Source organism: Tyto alba, unplaced genomic scaffold (genome assembly GCF_018691265.1).
Source record: "Tyto alba isolate M040663 unplaced genomic scaffold, T.alba_DEE_v4.0 Super-Scaffold_5, whole genome shotgun sequence".
NCBI classification, from domain to species: Eukaryota; Metazoa; Chordata; class Aves; order Strigiformes; family Tytonidae; genus Tyto; species Tyto alba.
In genome coordinates this window covers 2,106,409-2,130,100 of record NW_024881326.1, presented here as the reverse complement: position 1 = coordinate 2,130,100, position 23,692 = coordinate 2,106,409, and the positions used below count along the sequence as shown (strand labels likewise).

General features: G+C 46.9%; 1 protein-coding gene across 1 annotated transcript in view; it reads right to left on the bottom strand.

The window, feature by feature from the left end:
• Positions 1-9,402, bottom strand: part of LOC104367161 (vascular endothelial growth factor receptor kdr-like) — a 141,907-nt gene extending 132,505 nt beyond the window's left edge. The window contains exon 1 of the mRNA XM_032983403.2: positions 8,572-9,402. Coding sequence (XP_032839294.1) covers positions 8,572-8,635 — 64 coding nt within the window. The 5' untranslated portion in view covers positions 8,636-9,402. The remainder of the gene's footprint in view (positions 1-8,571) is intronic.
• Between the last annotated feature and the right edge of the window lie 14,290 nt (positions 9,403-23,692).

Genomic DNA, 23,692 nt, shown 5'->3' with positions numbered 1-23,692 from the left:
CCAGAAAGAGATCTGGGAAAAGCATTTCTTCCCACACCTGGGCGCTGCATTATTATTTCTTCTGATATTCCTTATGGGTTAAGGAGCAAAGTAATACCTGTGCTTTTGAGTAGTGGATGCTCGTGAAGTCCTTTCCCTTATCTTTTCAAATTAGCAATGGTACTGTTAATTCAGGAGTGAATGGCACTTCCCTACGTGAAGGCGGGGGGATGTACCTAGTGACCCAGTGCTGGACAACACGGCACCTGTGGGATTTCTTTTTCTGCAAGGAAAGACAGAGACCTTGAGGTTTGCAACTGATAATCCACAGTGCTTTACTTCCCTCCTTTCAGAGTCGCGTGCGTCTTCCTGTTAAGGTTTCTGGGCAGTCTCTTCCAACAGCTATTTCCTGTATGAAGGCGTATTGTAATTAGAATTGCCCACAAGAAGGGTTTCCAAATGCTACTGTGTGGGTATGTGTTATGGCCCCACAGGGAGCCGGCTTCAGGCAGCTGTAAGAACAAGTGAAGAAGCAGAGGGGAAAAACACATTTTATAACTCCTGGAGGACGCACTGTAGTAGGCATCTGCACATTGAAGGTCTGAAACACCAACCCCTGCGCAACCCAACCCGAAAGCTGGGGAAGTCCAGGCTCAGGATCAGCTTTCAGGGAGGATCCCTATGGCTACAAAGGGCCAAAGCGAGCCCTTCTCAGTAGCTGTGAGGGAATCGAGGGTCAGGACTGGGATTCTGGGAGGCCCCGTGCTCACATCACCCACTGCAGGTTTCTGGGGGACAGGGAGGAAATTGCTCTAACTCCTAAATTATTGTATTCAGCACTGATTTCAGTTAACGAGATATGAGCTAGTGGTAAACAGGATGAATGCCTTACAGACTATGTGTGGAGTATCCTTATGAGCAGTCCCATTTTACTCACAGCTATAGAGGAATAGGCAAAATAGCCCCATGGTGGTTGGTGCTTTTCCTGCAAACTGACCTTAATGGATCTGTACGGAAGAATTTGAGGTGTGCAACTTCTGAGCTGCGGGCTCTAAGGAAGCAAACATTTTTGGCTGAGGTGTTTTAGATTCACGGCGATTTTGTAAAAAATGGAACAGGTAATGACTAGGTCAAGCTTCCTTGACCCTCAAATCAAGAACAATCCCAGCAGGGCTGAAAACTCCCCTCTCTACTTCCTTGGCAATCATGTTCCCACAGTTCAGAAAAACACAGGAAGATCTAAGGAAACCTATGTGGAAATGCAGAAGACAAAGGCAAGTGATCTGAAAATAGAAGGCTGGTCCCTATATTTCCTTTACATTCTGGGTCTGAGTTTAGTTTTTGGCTGAATTTTGAAATCGGGGACCATATGCTTTTGCCATTCCCTACAGGGCACAAAGGAAAACTGGCTTGTTCTTCCTTTCATCATTCAAAGGGTTAGGTGAGGTTGGTTTCTTCTTGCTCAGTAATGTCAAGGACTCCTCAGTGCTAAAAGCTTTACTGCTTCAAGCTGCAACAAAAGCCCTGAACACTGGTTACACACACACCACACGCCAGCTGTGACTCCTGCATTCCAAGATATTAGGGGGGAAGGCTTGCAAAAATTGTTTCTTGTAAAATTTGCTACAGCAGGAAGACTCAGTGCGTCTCCTTGCAGAAAGCAAGAGATTCAGCTGCAGGTCTCAGGCAATCCCACTCTGGTTTGCTAAAATCTCTGCACCAGGCACAATTTGAAAGGCAAAATTCATTTTGATACGGGGAAGAGAGGCTGTGCAGACTCCTGTTATGGAAAGGCTGAGAAATTCCTCTTGGCTTTTTCTAATGTAAAAATTCAAGGAATCCTGAGCCCTGAGGGGAGCTTAGGAGACATCCAGGAAAGAGGGGGAGAGCAGGAGAGGGATGTAGGATGTAAGGAGGACAAAAAGTATGTGCTGTAAAGACAGACTAATCCAAGGCCTTGGAGACGAGGGTATTGGACTGCCTCAAAAGCAGTCCACAGACTTACTCACTATCCATCAGAGCGCAAAGCTGTATTACACTGCTAGTAACAGCCTAATACAAAAGTTAACAACATTTGCATAGAGCAGTATCTGTGAATTCACTGCTTACATTTCCAAAGCCTTTGAAAGCACAGAGCTGAGACAGTCACTTGGGTATGTACAGATTAATGCCAGCGATGGCTGGATGTGCTGGGAGCCCTGTCTCAGCTATGGCAAAGAAAAGCACCATCACACCACCTTCAGCTCTGTGAAGTGGGGACTGGGCTTGATCCAAGAGATTCTTTCCTGTTTTGTATTCTAATTATTGGCAAATGCAGGAGACATGATCGGCTTGTAAAAGCAGTCACAAGATTTTCCGTGTTCAGTTCTGAATTTATGTTAATACCTGGTTTCAGGTAAGCTGGGCTTCCCCACACAAGTGTGTTCAGGACTCGGGCAGCAAGCAATTTGCACAAAATGGGCAGCCGTCAGTTTTGCTCATCACAGCCTCATGAGATCAGACTCCCTACCTTCTCGGAACCTTCCTCCTTCCCCACTTGAGGAAGGGGCTCATGGACAAGTCTCTAAGGTCACATCTCTCAGACAGAAAACCTTGCTTCACATGATTTGTTTTAATCTTGCCTTGCTTCTGATGACTGCAAGCTCTCTGCTGCTAAAGATTTGCTCCCTGGGGCAAGCTTCAGGCTTGCACTTATATTAAATGCCATTTCCAGATAATAGCCTTGGCTGGTTGATTTTGGCAGCTTCTACTACTTTCTCTGTGGCCTTAAAAAGAAAAATTAAAGAAGTGCCTAAGTTGGTGAGGAGATTAGTTCTCTATTACATGCATTTTATGCCAGCTTACTTAGGTAGCCAATTTTCCCTTGGTCGTGGTGACTGAGTACAGCTAGATGCTCTGCCCAAAGGTGAGGACTGGAGGAACAGAAGTGTCTTGATCGGCACTCAGACGCCTTCGCGTCCTGTCAGTCATCTGAGCCGGTTTCTGAAGGAAAACACTAGGGACAGATCTATTTTGTTCCTAGCTGTTGTTTAGCTATTCCAAACACCTTTTAATTACTTCCACTTGTGATTCCCATTCGAGTGACATCAGGCTGGTTTAGAGAAAAAAAGGAAAGGTGGAGCAAGGCTGATCAGAGGAAATATCAGACTAAGCATGCGAACCTCGGTAGGGCTAAGCTTCAGTGTCCTCATACTCACTTTGAAAGTCAAACGCTGCCTCCTGGAAATTTCCTGTGTAGTTTTAAAAAATGCAGGTTGCTGTTGCTGCCCCCAAAACTGTTTTGCAATGTAAACTGAAAGCAGCTTCTTTGTTCATCCTGTCCTTTGCTGATGATCAAGTGACCCTTCCTGCATATACTTTGCAAATGTCTTTGGAAGCAAAAGATGTGTTTCATCTCTGAATGTACTCAGCATAGGGCAGATTTCCACCCTCCTTCAAACTGTGCCTGGCAGTTTGGAAGACAAACTTATGAAAAACACAGATCACCTACCTAAGAAATCTCCTCTTGTGGTTGGAAATCTTTTGCCCTTGTGCACAAACCTACTAGCAATATAAACATTATAAATTCAGCCCAACTTTTTATATTACTTCAAACTGAAGTAGATTGAGCTATTGCTTTGTATAAATACTTCATCATAAAATGAACAATTCAGAGAATGTATGAAACGAGAGATAACTCCGATGTACCTCGTTGTTCTTATTTAGATTGATATGTATTAGTGGACCAATGGGGAAATGTGCACAGATAAATATTTTTTTAAAATTTTTAAATAAAATATTGTAAGTTCTTGTAACAGAAACCTTGAACAAACAATCTGGTTTGTATTCTCAGTACTCTTTTGGGTATGATGCTGTTTTTCAGAAGTTCAGGGAGTATTCAGAAATACTTTACATTTTTTTCCTTGCCTTAAATGGATGAATTAGTGTAAAGAGATTTCCAGTTCGTTTTGAATGTGGCAGCTTCAGGCAGGAGGCTCATATATCACAATCTTAAAAAAGTCTTCTCTGCTTTTTATAACATTTTCCCACAGTAAAGCAAATGGTTAGGAATAACACCAATTAAGAGACACATTTTTGGTTTACTAGAATTGATCAACAGCCCATATTGCCAGCTATCCAATCCTCAGCTTTCCAGCACTCACTGCCTCAGAGAAAGGCAAAAGCATATCCTTAACGCCGCTGACTTTGCAGCAGTGCACCACTGAGCCCAGTCTTCCCAGCCCTATGCCGGGAGCATCCTAGGCAGCAAACCAGGAGGAGTCTGAGCTCCTGAAGCTTTTGACTTAGCTACTGCTACGTGGTATAACTGAAATGTATATGTTGGCAAGCTAAATTGCCCATCCTAGTATATTCTATTTGTAGAAGAGGTTGGAAAATGAGACAAAAAAAAAAAAATTCTGTTTCAAACTTGCTTTAATTTCAAAGTGATCAGGCAGGACCTAATTTGTATTCTTGAATCTTGTTAGCTTTCCAGTATTAAATTACTGAGTTTATTCCAAAACATGAAAAGTTATTTGGATAGCTCATATACTAAAAACTTTGATGATAATGTCAGAAGGTAAAAGATACTAAAATTTCATGCAAGTTATAAGGTGTTGCTAGTGTAAAAAATTCTTTGCAGATTGTTTTTTAAAGGTCTGTTTTTTAACCAACCCACTCGTTACCCAAAACATGTGCCAGCTGTTGGCATTTCCACAATAATTACTACATCAAAAGTTCTGAGCAGGAAGACCTTAACTAGTACTCTAAGGAGTTGAACATAAGCTGTGTAATAAGCAAAAAGAAAGTGTAAATTTAATGATACTTATAGAACTGTCTTAGGAAGTTTAAAGACATGTAAAAATATTTTGAAGCTTATAATAAGTCAGGAATTCATTGGGATGATGTTTGCATGGCCTCTTCCCCTGCTAAGCACCGACAAGGACTGAAAACGCCAAATAAATTAAGAGTTCTCGAAAGGAGACCATCCTTTGATCTGGATGAATTTAACAGTTTTCTGTCCTTTTGCGCCCACGGCACACCTAGGCAGCCTTGGCCAGCTGCTGAGCAGCATGCAGGAGGCAATGACACGGCGGTTGCAGAGAAGGAGAGGATGCTCAGAGTCCTCTTTAAGGGTCGGTGTGAGCCGAGAGACCTTCTCTTCACTGGGGCACCTGGGAAGTCCTGAGCCGGGAGGTATCGCTCGGCTGGGCACCTGCGCTGCCCTCACTCAGCACCTCAGGTGCTGAATGTCTTTCACAGTTGTAACATCTTCTATCTGCATTGCAGATGAAATTGTTTGGATTTGAATCGGAGTCAGCCTCTTCAGGGCAGCTCTGCCTAATTTTGATCACAGAGAAGGTTTAACCTACAGCCGCCGGAATAGATCTGTGCCTCTTGTGCCTTGGGAGATCAACCAAAGTTTCACTGAATTCATTGCTGGAGATGAACTTGACGGGAAAGGTGGCTGAGAAGCTAATACCTCAATAACATCAGTGCTATCCAGAATCCTCCAACCTCCTGGCCCTGTTTCAGTTTGGCTTCCAGCCTAATTAGGGCACACAGAGACTGTGCTAACATATTATCTTTTCCTAATGATGGACAAAGGTCTGACATCCATAATGCTGCTCCATCATCAGCCTTTGCCCACAGGGACTGTTAGCAATGTGCCTGCCTGCCTTTGTCACGGGATGCGGACATTGCGTTCTCTCTGCCTGGCACTGATGGGAAAGTGAATCTGGACCAAATTCCAAAGTCATTAGGACCAAAATTCTTAGGAAAGTAACCTCATAAGTAAAGACTCAAGTCAGCCCTGAAATCTGGGTAGCATCTCTAACTGGACTGTTCACCCACCTGCTCAGTAACAATTGCACTACGCTCCTCTTCATCCTGGAGCCTCAGGAACACTTGTGGCAAGACACGTTTTCTCCCTTCTCACTAATACTCCCTCTGATCCATGAAAGCCTGTGGTGATTTATGCCTTTGGGAAATTCACACTGGGTTTCTTCCCCTTCTACGGGCAGCTTTTCCAGATTATTCAGACGTTAAAGCTAACGTAGCGTGCAGCTGGCTGCTCGTGCACGTGTCGGCCAGATGGAGCACGTTACGGGAATTCTCCGAGGGCTGCAGGAGCTTCCTCCACCGCTCCAGGTGCAGCTCAGGGGGTGGGTGCCGGGGCCGGCGTGCTGCGGGACTGCCTTCCCCAGGGTTAACTTGGGCGCCGCTACCGCCCATCGCTAGGGTTTCTGTGGTGGAAGGGCTCCTTTTCACCCACAAGGTTTGCTGCTTCAGGTTTTTTTTGGGAAAGTTGGACAAGCCCTTTGGAATAGAATGTCAGGTTTAGCTGTTTATTCTGTAGGTAACTGTGGGGAAGGTGCTGTAAGGGATATGTGAGATTCACTGGGGCTAGTGTTCGCCAATCAATTCCTTTCTGCAGAAGGAATACATTAAATCCCTGAATGAATCCAAGAAAATCAAGGACAGTGACGCGCCATAGCAATTCCAGAAGCTATCCTCTTGATATTAAACTAGGAAAAGATTATGCTAAAGAAGCAATGGTCCTGTGCTATGAAATACATTCACTATCACACAAAAAAAAATCTTCATTACTGTCAGAAGGAATTCCCCAGTAAATAACAGACCATCTCCCTTGAACAATTTGCAGTGTCATGAATGAATAGCATGGTAATCCAGTCAAATCCTTATCCTTAATGAGATAATGAAAAGTCATACAGCAGATGGAAATGCTCTTCTAAATCTCATTAACCTGCCTCTTGGCTTTTCTGATATTGGTGAAAATCAGGAGTAACTCCAGGGAGGAGAGTGCGTTTGCAGCAGAGTAAAATGAGTGCTGGAAAATGGGGAACTGAACTTAGCATCTGGGCTGAGAGGGGGAACACAGTGGAGAAACATCACATGAGTAAGAAGTGAAATATCCAAGAGAAGGTAGGAGTTTGCCCGCAATGTCTGTACCCACAGAGCTCTGAGATGAGCGCTGTTCCCTCCCGAGGAAAGTGAGATCGTGCCCCGCACTCCCTGACATGCCACAGCTCCTGGTTTTGAAGCGTTTTTTTTCCCTCAGGTCCGCTTCAAACGATCAAAGGAGGGTCGAAACACTCCCGTGTTGGGGACAGAGCGGCCAAATGACGCAAGGGCCTGATATTTTTAACCAAGTGCTGAAGCCTCAAGGGGCTAAAAAAATAATGTCATCATAGAAGGGTTTGGGTGGGAAGGGACCCTAAAGCCCCCCCAGTGCCCCCCCCTGCCCCGGGCAGGGCCCCCTTCCCCCAGCCCAGGGGGCTCCCAGCCCCGTCCAACCTGGCCTTGAACCCTTCCAGGGAGGGGGCAGCCACAGCTGCTCTGGGCACCCTGGGCCAGCGCCTCACCCCCCGCACAGGGAACAATTTCTGCCTTATATTTAATCTAAATCTATCCTCTTTCAGTTTAAACACCCATCACCCCTCATCCCATCCCCATCCCCTGACCCAGAGTCCCTCCCCACCTTTCCTGTCCCCCCTTTAAGCCCTGGGAGGCCGCTCGAAGGGCTCCCCTGAGCACCCCAACTCTCAGGACAGGGGAGGTGCTCCACGTCCTTTAAGCGCAACACAACCCCTCCTTTATTTCCCAGCCTCTTTTCATGAAGCCCTGCCCCCTTGGAGGTGTAAAACCAGAGCTGCCTCGAAACGTCGGCGAGTTTGCAGCCAAAAAAAAAAAAAAAAAAAAAAGCGGCACCTTCCCGCTGGGTGCCCGGGGCAGAGGCGGGTCGAACCCCCGGGGGGACCCCGCGCCGCACCCCGAGAGCTGAGGGGGGGGGGGGGGGGGGGGGGGTTGGGGCGGCCGCGCTCCCCGCGCCTGGCGCCACCTAGCGCCCGCCGCGCGCCCTCGCCTGAGGTACCGCGGCGGGACCGGCCTGAGGGGACCGGGACCGGCCCAAAGGGACCCGGCGGGACCGGCCTGAGGGGACCCGGCGGGACCGGCCTGAGGGGACCGGGACCGGCCCACAGGGACCCGGCCGGACCGGCCTGAGGGGACCGGGACCGGCCCACAGGGACCCGGCCGGACCGGCCTGAGGGGACCGGGACCGGCCCACAGGGACCCGGCCGGACCGGCCTGAGGGGACCGGGACCGGCCCACAGGGACCCGGCGGGACCGGCCTGAGAGGACCGGGACCGGCCCACAGGGACCCGGCCGGACCGGCCTGAGGGGACCGGGACCGGCCCACAGGGACCCGGCCGGACCGGCCTGAGGGGACCGGGACCGGCCCACAGGGACCCGGCGGGACCGGCCTGAGAGGACCGGGACCGGCCCACAGGGACCCGGCCGGACCGGCCTGAGGGGACCGGGACCGGCCTGAGGGGACCGGGACCGGCCCACAGGGACCCGGCGGGACCGGCCTGAGAGGACCGGGACCGGCCCAAAAGGACCCGGCCGGACCGGCCTCAAGGGACCGGGACCGGCCCACAGGGACCCGGCGGGACCCACCCGAGGCACGGCGGGACCGGCAGCGCGGCTCGCGGGGGTGGCGCAGGTGGGAGAACGGCGGGTCCCGCCGCCCTCCCGTTACTGAGCCCCGGGGGAGGAGAAGGAGCAAACCCAGGTGTGAGCGGGTCTTACCGTGCATCAGGAGCAGCCCCTGAAGGGCGTAGAGAGCCAGGGCGGCGCTCGGCCTGGGGACCATCGCCGGTGCGGTCACTGCTATATCCCTTGAGAGGCGCGGGAGGAGAGGTTCCGCCAACGGGGACAAGTTTTCTTGCCAGCCACAAGTTTCTGACAGCCCGCCGGGCTGGAGCGGGAGGGGAGGGGACGAGCGTGGCGTGCAGAAATTCCCACTTGTTGATCCCAGTTAAAGTGTTCTTTCCATTCACTGCTTCATCCTTGGGCTGCAGGTTTTGTTGTCCTTCCTTTCTTCTTGAGGTGCAAGCTTTTGGGGATTTCCCCCCCCTCCTCCTTTTCACAATAACTTTATTCCTCTTTCCCTCCTGCTTTTCCGATTCAGGCGGTGCCTGGAAGGGAGCGTTACTCTGCCCAAGAGAAGGCTCCCCAGCCCTCCTGTGTGATGCAAAGTAACTCAAGGGGTTAAAAGAGCAGAGCAAAGCACCAGAAAAGTTTGGCAAAAAGTTTCCTCCAGTCAGTCAGTCGCTGCTCCGAGCAGTCCTTTGCCTGGAGTTTGGGATAAGGTGGATGAACCGAAAAGCCTCCTCTTAGATGTATTTATCCAGAGAGGTGCAGGTGCTGCAGAGATCAGGAGGAAGAACAAATCTCTCAACTTCAGCGAGTTTTGGGAGGCAGGAGGAGAGGGAGCTTGCAGGTCCCCCCGCCTGGCTACCTGCCGGGGGGCACCCCACAGCACCCGGCGTGAGCAGCCGGCAGGCAGCTGGGCTTGGGCATGGCCAGATCCCGCCTTGGGTGTTTCTCTCTCCCTTTTCCCCCACCCCTCAGTTTGGTTTGCTTTCACTGGGAAGTTTGATTCAAGCCCGAGATTCTTTATAGGGACAGGGAAAAAAAAAAAAAGGAGGAAGGAGAGACGTCACTAGCCGAGGCAAGGGACTTCACTCTCTCTCTCTCCCTCCCTGTCATTTCACAGAGCTCCTGGATTTCCTGTTGCTGCTGCTGCTGCCTGAGATGGGGCAAAGAAATGAGATGAGTTGTCCCCCGCTGCCTCCCAGCATCGCTTGTCCCTGCAAAGCCGGAGCTGCATGAGCATCATCAGGTGGCAACAACTTCCCCCAGTCCTGTCCCCGCTTCCCCCAAAGGCAGAAGGGTGGCAAGAGTGTGGGCATCTCCCTCCCGGCTCCGGGGCACAGGGAAGGGGAGCACAGAGGGATACAGTCTGAGAAACAGGCTCTCTTGCAGGAGCACTGTCTTTACCCCCTTTTCCTTCCTTATTTAGCAGTTTGGGTTTCTCTTTATGCTGCTCAGCGTATCCTGCTGGAATGCCATCTCCATCCTCCCTGCCCTGCTGCCTCCCTTCTTGCAGCAGCCACTGCTATGCATCCCTTGTTCTTGGTGCACGGAGAAAGTTTCTTGTTTGAATAGGATATTTCAGTCAACCCTAATGGTGGTATTATTTATACAGCACAGCTGCCTCCCTGATCTCTCGTGGGTTTCTCATAGCAGCTGCTTCTGTGTCACCTGAGCATTATCTCCAGGCTCTTGGGTGTAGACAGATGCACCCACGCATTGAGGCTTCCAGCCTGTCCGCACGCCCTTGCTCTTGCCGTGCCAGGCAGGATTTCAGCAGGGGTGAGGAGTCCTGAGAGGGTGGGGGACAGCGTGGTTTTGGCAGGGGACGTGCAGATAGCTTCCCCTTTTGCTTCCTCCCTGGAAGAGCACAGTCTTCTCCTGGTTCAGTGCTGCTCCTTCAGCCACAGGTGGCTCCTGGGCCAGTGCAGCCTCAGCTGTGAGCGTTAGAAACTGTGCTTAGCTAGTGCCAGGTGTCCTGGGAAATGTCCCGGTGCATGTAAGGGGCACTTCTGGAAATGAAGCCGGCACTCAGGTGAGAGGGAGGGGGATATTCTGTGCTATTGCAATGCACACAGCAGTTGTATGGCTTTTAACATACACAAACCATTGCACTATACTGATAATGAGAGAGTGGAGGGGAAGCTCTACAGCCGCCTGCACAGATTGTCATTCCCAATACTGCCACAAATGAGACACTGGGGTTAAATGACCTCTTACTGCCTTACAGTACAGCACTGTCAGTCCCCATGGCCAAACGATGGGGTTTGTTTGCATTTTTTTGTTACTCTTGCTCAGTTTGTTTTCAAAAGGAGAAAGATAGCAGGTGCATTAGTCCTTACACTGTATGTATATCGAGGGGTTTAGTGCAGCTGAACTGTGGTCAGGGTATTATGAAGTTTTTCACGCCTCTTTTTAGAATACTTCTAAATTCTTAATGCATGAAACAACTATGTAAGCTATGTTAAAATGCCCTGGAGCAAAGTGAGACATAAGTACGGTTCTGTGAGTTACAAATCCATATGGTACCCTGCAAGGAAAATGGGCACATCAAAAGATCAGAATTGATGCCTGGCATAGAAATGTCCCAAATTCAAACAATAAATTGAACACAGAATAGCCCCAGATATTTCCAGTTTTATGAACAAGAAGCATCATTTCTCATGCACTGTCAAATCAGGAACACTCTTCTCAGCATCACATGATGTCACCAGTTACTGCTTTTTAAATTTTCATATAAATGCCCAGATCATTCTTAAGATGACAGATGCATTTTCTGTGCCTAAAATTAATTTTTACAACATACACCTTCCTCTAGATCAGTGTTGTAGTAGTGGACTTCTAAATAGTTTTGGATAATAGTAAAGACCATTCTTATAGGAAGATTAACTGAAGAATGAAAAATCTAACTTAATAATAAAACTGTAGTTTATTTTTCATTTACAGGGAAGTGTTTGACAATTCATTGGAGGTTACTGACCAGCTACTAGCCAATCATGTTGTATTTGTGTAATGACCCAGATAATATTTTATTGGTTGATAAACTTAATTGATCTTTCAATAGAGATTAAATGCCTATATTATGTAGTTTCACAAGGAATTCAGTGTGAGAACCTGGCCAAATGGTCTTGGGAACTATTTTTAGTTCTTTATTTTTATATATATTTTATCCTCAGAATATTAAAAATCAAAAATACGGTTGTGAGAATGTCACATTTTGTTCCTCAGCATCTTCATATGCCTGTAGAAACCTGTTAGAGCTTTTCCAACACATAGCAGACTTCCCTAAGACAACTGCATGTTCTGTTCGGACAGATGGGAAAAGGGATTTGCTAACTGGACTAGAACCTCTTTGTAATAGTGCAACTTGTTTTGCCGTCACAGTTATTCCATCCGAGGAACTCAAAGCACCCTATTAATACTTCCAAATATCTTAGCCTCACAATATTCATGGGAATTGAAGTAGGGCTAGAAAAGGTAATTTCACTTCCTAACAAAATGCTTTTAGCTTTGCAAAGGCTCCTGGCAGTTGTATCAGTATGACCATAACTAAATAAAATAATAATAAGGAAGTGAAGATGTGTCTGGTGGAAATACTAGACAACTGGGATGGAAAGCAATAACCTGTAAGAAGCTGACCAGCATACCAGAGCTATGGCCTCGTGCACCGTGAAGCACTGTGTGTTTTATAGGACCAAGGCAGTGCAGTCTGTGAGACCTGCATTAACCAGAGACTGACCTAGGGACTTTCCCGGCTGTCCCTTGGAGTATCTCCCATCCTTTACGGCATCGGCCTGACTTAGAGGATTACATGAATTATTCCCTTTTATCAACATGGAGGGGGTCGATACCAGAACTGGGTGCTCCTTCACTTTGTCTTGCTCCTCTGTTGGTGCCCGTTAGAAGTAAGCACATACCTAGGAAGCGCAGCAGAGGGAATGGCTGTTGAGCAGAGCGGGGGCCTGGAATTGCGTCCTCCACTGCGTGCTGGGTTTAGCCTTAGCCAAAGGTAAAAGGTGTCTAACCTAAACACAGCTGGGCGAACGGTAGGTGTCTGATCTGGGCTAGTTATCTAGGCTGCCCTGCTTAGTGACTGCAGAGATAGGCTCTTCTGACTCATCCCCTCCGTGCGAACCTCTGTTTTACAAACCTTCACAGGCAGGTGCCAGTTTGCCTCCCTCAACAAAAGCAGAGGGAAGAGACAAGTTTAGCCTGTAAGCCTAAATCTGAGATGGCTAATTCTGCCCTGTGTCTTCAGGTGGAGGCACTTCGACACAAAGACAGCTTTTCCTATTGCTTGAGGGAAAGGGTCCTGAGCAGAGGCATGTTCTGCAAAATGGAGATGTTCTCCAGAGCAGCTCTTGCCCTTTCAGTTGGAGAGAGCTGGTGTTCACAGCTGTGTGCTATGCTGGTGAGCGCTGGCTTGGACTTCCAGAGCTGAGCTTTGCCTGCAGAAAGAGAAGCAAGCAGAACATGACAATGGATTGAAAGATGCTTTTCTGTGTTAGTGATCTTTGGTAGGATAGGGGAAGGGTAGTGACTACATTTAAGGACAGTGAGTTGGCAGGCCAATAGATTTTCATTGCAGTGTGCTGTATCAAGGAGTTCTTTATCATTTTCCTGAGAGGACCTAGAGCACTTTTTGGATGGACAGCTTTCCACGTCCTGCAAGTCCAAGCTCTCAGAAGAGGTGATGGAAACAGGCAGGACATTGCAAATGTGCCTTGCAGTTTACTGCATTATTCTGGGATAAAACAGTGCACATCCCATGAATTCAGCTATTATTTGATGTACAGGGTGCCTTGGAGGCATATGCTGACCTCCAAGACAGTCAAGGTGCTGGCTACATGTGGGTCCCTAAGCCAGTAAAAAGAATTAAAACCATCACTTCCTGGAGTACGTAGTCCATCCCCAGTCCCACATCCCCTCACACAGATGGTAGCATTGGCTTAATCCTGAGGAGAGCTGCAAAGCCATCACTGGGTGTGCTTCCCTCCACAATCTGGTCAGGCTGTATTTTAGGGACACACATCCTCCAGTACCTTGGGAATCTAAAGACAAGTTAACGCTGGCAGTCTGTGAGAAAACAGGGCGGGGTACTTTGTGATGAAAATATTTTTTTACTGCAGGATGGCATGTTATCAAAACAGAAACCTGCTGTGAGATGTCTCAGTTTGGAATAACTTCTGCTAGGGATGCAGTTTCTAGGGACAGAGAGCACCATCCCAGCCTTGCCTGCAACTTGGTCATCTCCTGTGTGTGCAAGGTCTGGTTTTAAGATGCTAGCCTGAATTAGGTCAGAAAACTGCACTGTCATGTCTTGCAGGAGTCCTCTGTTCAACAAGTCCACTGGCTGTCCTTTGGCTGTTTCGCTCAGCTTCTTGCAGACATGTTTGCTTACTTATTCCTTTGTTTTGAAAAAGCCAGCAAAAAGGCCTCAAGAAAACCCCATTTGGCTCAAACACAGAATGGGAACAAAATGTTTCTCTAGCTGGGAAAAAACATTTCCTGCACAGCCTTGTTCAAACACACAGTAATACAGAGGCGATTGGAAGCCTCATAGCAAGAGATGTGGGGCCAGCAGAGCCATGGGCACGTTTCTGTTGACTTGCTGCTCCTCTGTGGGATGGCAGCTTCAGAGGGAAGGGCAGGAAGCACACACAGCCATTAACGGAGTTTCTGTGGAACTTTCTGCTTTATACAAGAAGGGAAAACAAGGCAAAGAAGGGTTTAATGAATCATCCAAAGCCACAAAGCAAAGCTGGAAGAGGCCTGTCAATCACTTTTAACAATAACAAAGCAAAAGTAAAGTAATACACTGGGAGCAATATTATTTTTGTTTAAAAACTATGAAAAATGGGGAGTTTTCCTCTGGTGTGACTTCTTATCCATCCTTGCCTAGCATCCTGGCAGGCTCTTCTCTCACTGTCCAGTTGAGGCTTGTTGCTGCTTGCATCCACTGCCATCCGAGGCCCAGCCCCAGCCTGCCCGGCTGCTCTTCCCCCACGCAATCTTTCCTGCACTTGGTCTGATGCAAAGACATGGGGACCTGCCTGGAAAACTTCTTACACACATGTATTCACACACCAGACGAAAGCAGAATATTTCGTCCTTTTGCTGGAAACATGGGAGCCTAAAGGATAAAGATTACTTACCTCCCATTATACAGCGCTTTGAACTGCAGTCTGTTTTTTTAAACTTTAACATGGAGGAAATGTGTGATGTTCCATCTCTTTGTGTTTTCTCTCTGGGGTTGTTTTTGAGCATCTCCTTGTAGCTGTTTGACTTGAATCCTTTATAACTGAGTCTGCCTGGGGAGATCCTTACAGCATATAAATATAATCTAGGCCTTGGGCCCATACGGCTCTTAGGAAGAATTAACTGGTTTGGAGCAGTAGACAGACTTCTGAGCCAAGAGTACAAAACAAGAGAAATGTTAAGGAAAATAAATACCCAGCAACAAAAGGAGACAGGCACAGGGTTTGATTTTTGTTCTGCTAGAGTCTGTGGCAGAAAGACAAAGGCATCTACCTAGTGAGGAAGAAATTCATGAGCCAGGTTTCATCCATATACAACATCTGAGGTAAGAAAAATATTCCATCCCTTTGAGGTACCTTCATCCAGATCTTCTCTCTGCAGTGACCTTCCTCAGTCAGAGGCCAGATTTCATGTGAAAGGTTTTCCTTCGCCAGAATATGAACTTCAAAGTGTGAGAAAAATGGGTTTCATCCAGCTGTACATCTCAGAGTGAGCGACCAAGAATGCTCATTTTATTTATTTTTCTTTGGATTCTAATTCCCTCTTACTCTTTCTCTCTCTTTGGGGATAAAGCAGGATTTTCTTACCACTAAGACTGAGAATGAGAAATATGGTTCACGTCCATGGTAGTCTGCAGACATTCCCTTTACAACAAAGGTTTCTGCTCACGTCTTCAGAACACGATCACCAATTAGAACTGTCTGATTCAAGTAACTGGAGAGGAGGGAGAGAAGCCTTAGAGGAAGAAAAGCACAGAGATGCCTTGACAGTGGCAAGACAGAAAAACACTAGTGATTCCAGAGCACTCACATTAATCAAGACAGTAGCCACATCGATCACGAAAGTGTTAGGGTTAATTCAACTGATGGTACAAGACTGGAGCGCTATCCTCTGAGCTTTTTGACTTGGTACCGGAGAGGCACTGTGCCCCAGTTTATCAGTTAAGTCCTAACACGTACTGATGCTTAGTCCAAAGATTTTTAAAGGCTGTGTTATAAATGCTACACCGCACTCCAGCCTTCCCCTCCTCACGCTGCCTACTGCACACTGCAGTGGGAGTTTTGGATCAGCCTGTACTGGCCTATTTTCTCACCCCGTTTGCTACCTCTAGTGATTGCAGTAGCCGTAGAGCAGCATCTGGAGTACTGTGAGATGTTCCCTCCAGCACTGACCTGGAAGGCCAGTGTGGAGAGGCCAGGACAGCCCCAGATGTCCCACTCACCAGGGAGGCCACCCAGCAATCCAGCCATCAGCTGGAGAGCGTGTGATAATCTTGCAGTGATGTGGAGGTCATTAATTATGACCATTTTTTCGTCCTGTTGCATATGTTAGAAGACTATACTCAGCGCTCCTTTCATTGAGCTGCCATCTTTGTGTTAGATTTCACAAGTAAATGCTTCTTGACTCCATAGCACGAGCATTGAGATTATCGCTAGCACTCCACTATTACACTAGCTCCAAAGTAAACCAGAGAGAGCTACATGACTCAGTGCAGCCAAGCCTGTGAGGCAAAAATAGCAGGCTGGTGTGCTGAGTTGATGGAGAGAATCAAAGAGTCACTGTCTACCAGAATTAAAATGTCTGCAAATGAGCTTTCAGCCAATGCAGAGCCAAAAGAAATGTTTCTTCCATGGACTTATTTATTTTTGAAATCTGAAAGGAAGCAGTTGCTAAAGACAAATGGACATTGTGCTGAAGATTTTAGAAACGAGACATGGTGGCACAAAGGCACTGATAGTGAAACTGCCATCACTGATCTTCATTGTCCAAGCCAAGAGGGACTGAATAAAAGCTTGAGCTAAAGCCAACAGAAGTGAATAGAAGTGAATGGGAAGATTCCCACTGCCTTTAATGAGTTTTGGCTCTGAACCTAGATGAAGAAACGTAACTACGAATGAACAAACTAGATTCTAAAAATCCTTTCACCTTTAACAGAACAGAGCGGTATTAGTAAAAGGACAAAGGGAAACTGTTTACAATGCAGTTTTTTTCAAAAGGTGGCCACGTCCCACATTGAATAACAAATCCAAGCTTCACGTGTTGCCCTTGCATAGGTCAGCAGCAGCAGCCGTCAGGCTGGAATCTCAAAGCAGAAAACCCAAACCTGTCCTGGCTCCCCTAGCAGAGAGCCTCTCTTCCCCCAGCCAGCATGCTGCCAGCTTTGGCGTCCTCTCACCAAGGCCAACCACCACGACCTGGGAAGGACGAGGTGTCACGCTGAAGAGGACAGAGGGCAACTATGAACAGCCAAGAATATAAACAGAAAGCGTTTCAGGAGAGTAAGCACCTGCCTGAAGGCTATGGTGTGTCCTTCTTAAGACAGAAGGACTTGGTGTCACCCTGGGGCGCTGCAAAAACAAGACTCATTGTCAGAGTTAATTGTAAAATTAAGGAAGGAGTTGCAGAGAGACTTTATAGGAGGACAGCAGGAGGGTTTCATCTATCTGTGCAGTTCCTGCTCACCCCAGGGGTGGGTGTTAAAAGGAAAGCAGAAGAAGTATTTCATATTTGTTCATCGTCTATGCTCCAAATAGAATCCAATCTTAGGAGACCATGATGGCTTTTACAGGCAGGCAGACTTGGATCTAAGAGTCTTTCTCAGCAAGGTCACTGAGTGAGTCAGCACAAGGCCAGGAATAGCGCTCAGGACCAGCACGTCTGAGCGGCTGTGTGGAGCTGGAGACAACAGGCTCCCCTTTGTCTCCCGGGAGTCACCGCCCCGGCCAGGGAGCCCTGCTCAGGCCCTTGTTTCAGCACAGTCTGTGCCATGAATTTCAGAGCTAAAGTATACACTTCTTGGATGCTGTTTCCTGTAAAAAAAAAAAAAAAAAAAAAAAAGCTAGCAAGACCTTGCTGTTCTCAGCGACCGCACTTTGCTATTTAGCCTGTAAATGAAGTCAGATATGTTCTTCCTGCTTGGTGCTCTTCCTTCTCCAAGTTTCTCCATTAGCTGTCTCTTAAACTCAGTGGGATGTCAGACATTAGATGAGAGGAATGATCTAGTTGTCAGGGCGTTAGCCTCCAGTTCAATAGCATGATTCAAACTGCTGCTCCACCAAAGCCCACCTGGAGAAGTCACTTGATCTCTCTGTCCTCCTGTTCCTCATCTGTAAAGCTGGGTTAAGCATATATCCCAGAGATACAGGGGCCTCATAAAAGCTGTGCTCCACTCTCTGTGGTAACACCAGCTATCGAGTTACCATCGTTATCCTGAACAAGGAGTCTCAGCCTGGCAAGATACTAGATCTGCTAGCAAGGTGAAAATGTGCTTCGGGGTTAAATAGGAGAAGGATGTCACTACAGCCTCCCGTGGTGCCGTGGCACGGGGATGAGACTGGTCCTGGCAAGCTGAATAGAAACTGCGGCACAGTGAAGTCTGTATCCCATGGCCCGCGAGTTCTGCTTGTTTCTGCCCATAATGTTCAGTAACAAGTGAAGCTCATGAGAGAAAAAAAAAAAAAAAATGCTGCTCCTCATTTTTAAAAAAACCCCAAATCTTTGCATTTTCTGGAGGCCACGCACCTGCCATCTGACATCCTGCTTAGCAACATTAAAAGAACAAAGCAGTTATTTTTAAAAAGCCTTAATATCCCTAGCAATGCCACAAGGCTCTTTCGTGCAGAGGTTCTTCTGGGCATCAGGAAGAATGAAAAATACTGCAGGGATTTCATACACTAAATAACAGAGGTGGGAATAGCAAGGGCTTTCAACAGGAAAAACAAGGATTTAAAAATCAGCAAGGTGGGCCCTGAAGACTGACTTGTGCTTTTCTCATCTCTGCTTCTTCTGTCATTTCTCTGTACAAGTATTTGTCTTTTAGTCTCTTGGCTGGTGTGTTTGGCAGTTAGGATCAAGATCTCTAATCACAGCAACCTTTTTAGTTGTGTATAAGGTAGCACTTTCTTCAGATGAGGGTTAAACTCACAGTCTGCTTTCAAAATGCAACCAAAACATGAAACTGCTGCTTAATCTTTTTTTCTCTTAGCTTTAAGCTCCTTGAACCAGATTTGCTCCATTTCTCCACTCAGCGCGGAGTCCACACTGACTGCTGGAGAAATTGCCATCTGCAGCTAACTGCACATGTGCCGTGTGTCTCTTGTCACTCCTAGGTTTGTGGCAATAGTTAGTAGGTCACAGAAAACTTCCTCTTCTTCTCCAGAGTCCAGGGACATCCTCAGATTTATCATCCCTTGCTACTGGCTTAATCCAAGGTGGGAGGGCTTGGCGTGAAGGCAGGTTGTGCTGCTGCAGCAGCAGCGATACTGCGTGGAAGGGCTCACCTGGGAGGCTTCAGCCATTGTGCAGGAAAGGACCAAATGATTGCTGAACTGGGACTGCTTTGGGTTCGCCTCGGTCCAAACCCAGACTTCAAGAAAAAGGACCAAATCTCTCAAAAAGAAAGTCGGGAAGGAGGGGAGGAATTGCACTTCTCTCTGTCCACACAGTGTGTCACCCTTACTCCATGCCGTTGTGCACTCATAGAACATTCCTACGGGATCATAAATTACTTTTAAAGGAGCGAACTTCACTGACTTACTCACAGTCCATAAACTGACACTGTGCAGGTGAAATGGGGCTTTTACTGGTGACATCTTTAGCCTGCAGAAGGATTAAACTAGCAGCTTCTTTTGAAGGAAGAGGAAGCCTTGGGAAATGAGCCATTGAGGTATGCTGCCAGCACCAATGGGTTGAAGGGGGTGTTGCAAGGCCGAGAGCTGCCTCTTCCTTCCCAGCATTATCCCAGAGCACTAAGGAAAGCAGTTGTCCTTTCAGTCTTTCCTTCAGGATTCGTAACCAAGCTTCCTATTTCCACCTGCCGAATGCTGCGTGCTGGAGCCAACTGGCTTGAACACCGACGCTGACAGCAGAGCCTCTTTAGAAAGATTTGAGTGTTGCCTTCACGTCAGGCAAAGGCAAAAAGACTTTCTAATTCTCATTTCTCCCACAGCTCCCCATCACATGTTTGCAGATCTTCTCCTCCCCTCTCCCGCAGCTCATTCAGCCATCTCATTTTGTCTTCCTTCATCCACTTTTGCCTGATGAAGCCCTTCATGTCCTCCCAGCTCTTTTTGAGCCACGCTGGCCTCTCACAGTGACCCTTCTGCTCCCCCTTTGTCACCAGCCTGTGCACACCCCACCCCAACAGCTTCTCTGCTGCTTTCCTGCTCCAGCCTGGCCTACCCTGTCAGCCTTTCTCATGGTGTTGCTGGTAATGCTGTACTTTCACCCTCCTTGTTTGTTTGAACAATTCAATTATGCCTAGCTACTGTGTTGCTCCTGACAACATGTGTCCCTGACACTGTGTGTCCCCGCACAGTGCCACTATTGCTCTGTGCTCCTTGGGTTTCATCCCAAACAAGCTAAAGCCATTGTGTTATTCTGTGTTTGACATGTTCTGCAATACCCTGCTCCAGGGTGTACCAGGTTTGACCCAGGGCAAACTGGAGAGAACGTGCCTCTTAATAATATCTTTCTCACTTTCCTTGATGAAGTAGTGATGATAGTTCGTGTGGAAAGAAGCAAGGTGCAGGATTTGAAAATTGCAACGTGTCTCCTTTCCAAGGAGACACATAATCGTATTGGAGGTGTACCTGTGGGGGTAGGATTCAGCACATCTTTCTATTCCCTAGCTATGTTGGCTTTATTACCCCATTTCAGCGTTGGTTTTTTTTTTTTTTTTTTGTTACTCCATTCGAGGTACATTGCAGTGGTCTCAGAAAACCCATCACTTTCAGTGGGACTATTTCAGGAGTAAGAGACTATTCAAAATGCAGGAAGGTAGCAGAATCGGGCAGATGGAAACTGATAGAGAGATGTAACAAAGAGCGTTTTAGAAGGTACTTTCTGCCAATTTTATGCATTGTATTAAAATTTAATAGGCATGAAACCACCAAAGTTCTGTAGAAATCTAACACTGTTTTATAGGAATTGTTTAAAAATATATAAGCTGCATCTTCTGTTAGTGTATATTGGCAAAAAATTAGAGCTATGGTGCTAGACACGGTCTGTCGTTCTGTGCCATATAATTGAGTAGCAAATGAGTAGTCTGCCATAGATCATTGGAGTGCAGTCACGAATTGTAGACTGAAGTGTTTAGCCTATGTTAAAGCGTATAACATTCTTCTAGAAGAGTTTTTCTTTTAGTCCCATGAACATCAAAATAATGCTACAGCTTGATGGCTGAATAATAGCATCCTTCAAATCCCTTCTCCTAGCCCCGGAAACCCGAGCTGAAGTAATGTCATGACATTTTTACAGCTCTGATATTAACTCAATTCTGTGTGATTTGACTGTTCTTTGTCCTCTTCCTTCAGTCAAGAAAGCAGTGCCCCTGAATGACAAGGAAAATGTTCCAGGGTCAGCTGCTAATACTTGCTTTTCGCCATCCTGTTTGGCAGTAGCTTATTACATGTGTTGGCCCGGACAGCAATAGAGATTTTGCAATAGTTTGCGATGTTATGGTGATAAAGAATTATTTACTGCTTCCATCTCATAGCAATGTTGATGTCACCCCACCCCCTCCAAACAAAAAGCAAGATGGGGATGGTCTAGAAGAGGAGAGAAAGCATGGATCTCATTTTAATAGTGAGTGTCCACTGAACACTTCCCTTCCCCTGGGTGACTCTCTCGACTTCCTCCTTTCCATGGGCCACATCCCTCTGGCAACTATAGTAGTTGCTTACACTGAAAAGTCATATTATTCAGTTACAGTCCTACCTTCTTTTAATGCAATTTAGCAGCTGGAAATCAGGAGGAGAGCCAACAGCACGGGAGCAGCCAGCTCCCCGTGTGCCTCCAGCAGCCGGCCTGCACACCACAGCGTGGGGCTGCTGCCATGGCTGCAAAGACGATGCTGCTCTGAGCACAAAGGCAGCAAATCTTTTCTGTGTATTCCTTCTGCTTTTGGGAGAGGAGGAGGATGAGAGGCAGGTTTAAGACCTGTGGGATGCTTACAGAGAGGCAGTGCATATCTAAGGATGCTGGTAAGAAATAAGACTCAGTTTGGAACAGCACAAAAGAATAGGTTGGGGAGAAGCAACTTCTTGTAATGTTCTCCATTTAGCACAAAAACATTAAAGAACATAAGACCATGCATAGTATATCATATCAAAGATTCATCTACTCCATCATCCTGTCTGACAGTGGCTCAAATTGGAGGCATTTAACAAGGCAGCAAGGAAATAGATTTTTCCAGGGTTAGTTTCTCAGCCTGCAACCATCTGGGCACATGCTGACCGAGAGGTGGTGTCTTCTTGCTTAATTACTCCTGGTGTCTTTGTCTGCTATGACCTTAACCACTCTCTTTTTGAGGCCATGTATGCTTTTAATATCCACAGCAAGGTTATCCAAAGCCTGCCTGCAAGGTGCACACAGAAACATCTCCTTTGGCTTTTTTTCAGCGTGCCACCTACTAGTTTCATTTACTGCTCCCCAAATTTCTCAGTGCAGACCTTGTTGCCTCTTCACCTCCCCCATGCCACTCCCATGATTTTATAGACCTAGATCATTCGTTCCCTCCCTCCCTCAGTTACCTGTTTTCCAGACTGGAAACTCCTAGTTTTCTTAGCCAGTCCTGGCATTGAAGCTGTTCCATATCACCTTATTTTTTTTTAACTTTTTCAATGGAGATCTGTCTCTATCTTGATGCTAATAGAAGAAGCAATAACTTCCTCTGCACCTACGGAACAAGTAGCCCCAAGAAGTGATGGAGCAGGTGAATTCTGCAGAAATAGGAGTCAGTTGAGGTGGGGAAGCTTTTGGCCCCCATAAACCCATAATATATTCTAGGGGAATTGTAGAGAGTTTCCCATCAGCCAAGAAAAAAAGAGAAGCAAAGCAGAAAGCACTCTAGAAACTATTTGGGAAATATAGGGAGCCTTTCTGAGACAAATTTCCCAAGTGTCTGAGTCTGTTTATTTCTGTGCTTAGTTCAGGTTTTGTTTTCACCCACGCTCACACTTTGTTCTGGGTTCTTACCAGAATGCTTTAAGAAGCCACCCATGCACAACACCCGCAAATGAAGACCATAAACCCCTCATTCAGAAACACCATCTTCCCTAGCCACTGCCCTGCAGAATTTAATTTTCTCTTTCCTTTCCCTTCTTACAACTGACCTGTGTAACTTTCCCACAAATGACAGTGGCTTTAGGTCCCTCCATGCTCAGAAGCTCAGCCTGAGGTGCCTTAGAGGAGAGTTAATCATAAAGATGATGTTTATCTCTGTCTCATTCTTTCAAAAAGTCTCAAGATGAGCGTGTAAATTCACACTGGTAAATCCCAGCCGCAGACGGGGATGAGCCCACAACCTTGATACAGAAATCACGACGGGCATCTGATAGTGCACTCAACTATGCATTCACTCTGATTTATCCCGGACACACCACTGCCACCAAGGGCTATCTTGTCCTCTATTCTTGCATGACATGATAGTTAAAAGCAATGCTACAGATGCTTAGATCATTTCTCTTTTCAGCTGCCCGCGGTCTATTGCCACGTGTTGTATCTGAGATGACAGAGGCCCTGAGAGCCATTATAAAGGAAACTCCAGGGAAAATGGGGAAGCTGCTTATTTTTCTTGGCATAGGAGTGATTGTTCTGGCCAAACTGAGTCCAGCTTTGTGTGTGTTTATGTCACACTTTATTATTTGCATGGATAGTCCTGGTATGGGTTTCAGGGGCTGGTGGTTTTGTAATTTGTACAACCCTTGGTCTGTCTGCTTTTGCTGTCCTCCGCTGTAGTTGTGGCAGTTTCCTTTTTTATTACCACTTCCTCCTGAGGGAGCAGTAATTTATGGTCAGAGGTTAACCTCATTTGCTGAAGCATCCAACTTCTATGCCAATAGATCTATAAAAATGGAGAATGGGGACGAGGAGATGGGAAATAAATAAAATAGATATTCTTCAAATGACATACACAGCTATTCTTGTTGAGGCACAGAAACAAAGGAATTTCTGTAATGGCTGAGATCAATATCAAATCCAGTGTTCTGCCTTTGTTGGTATATTGTATCAATAC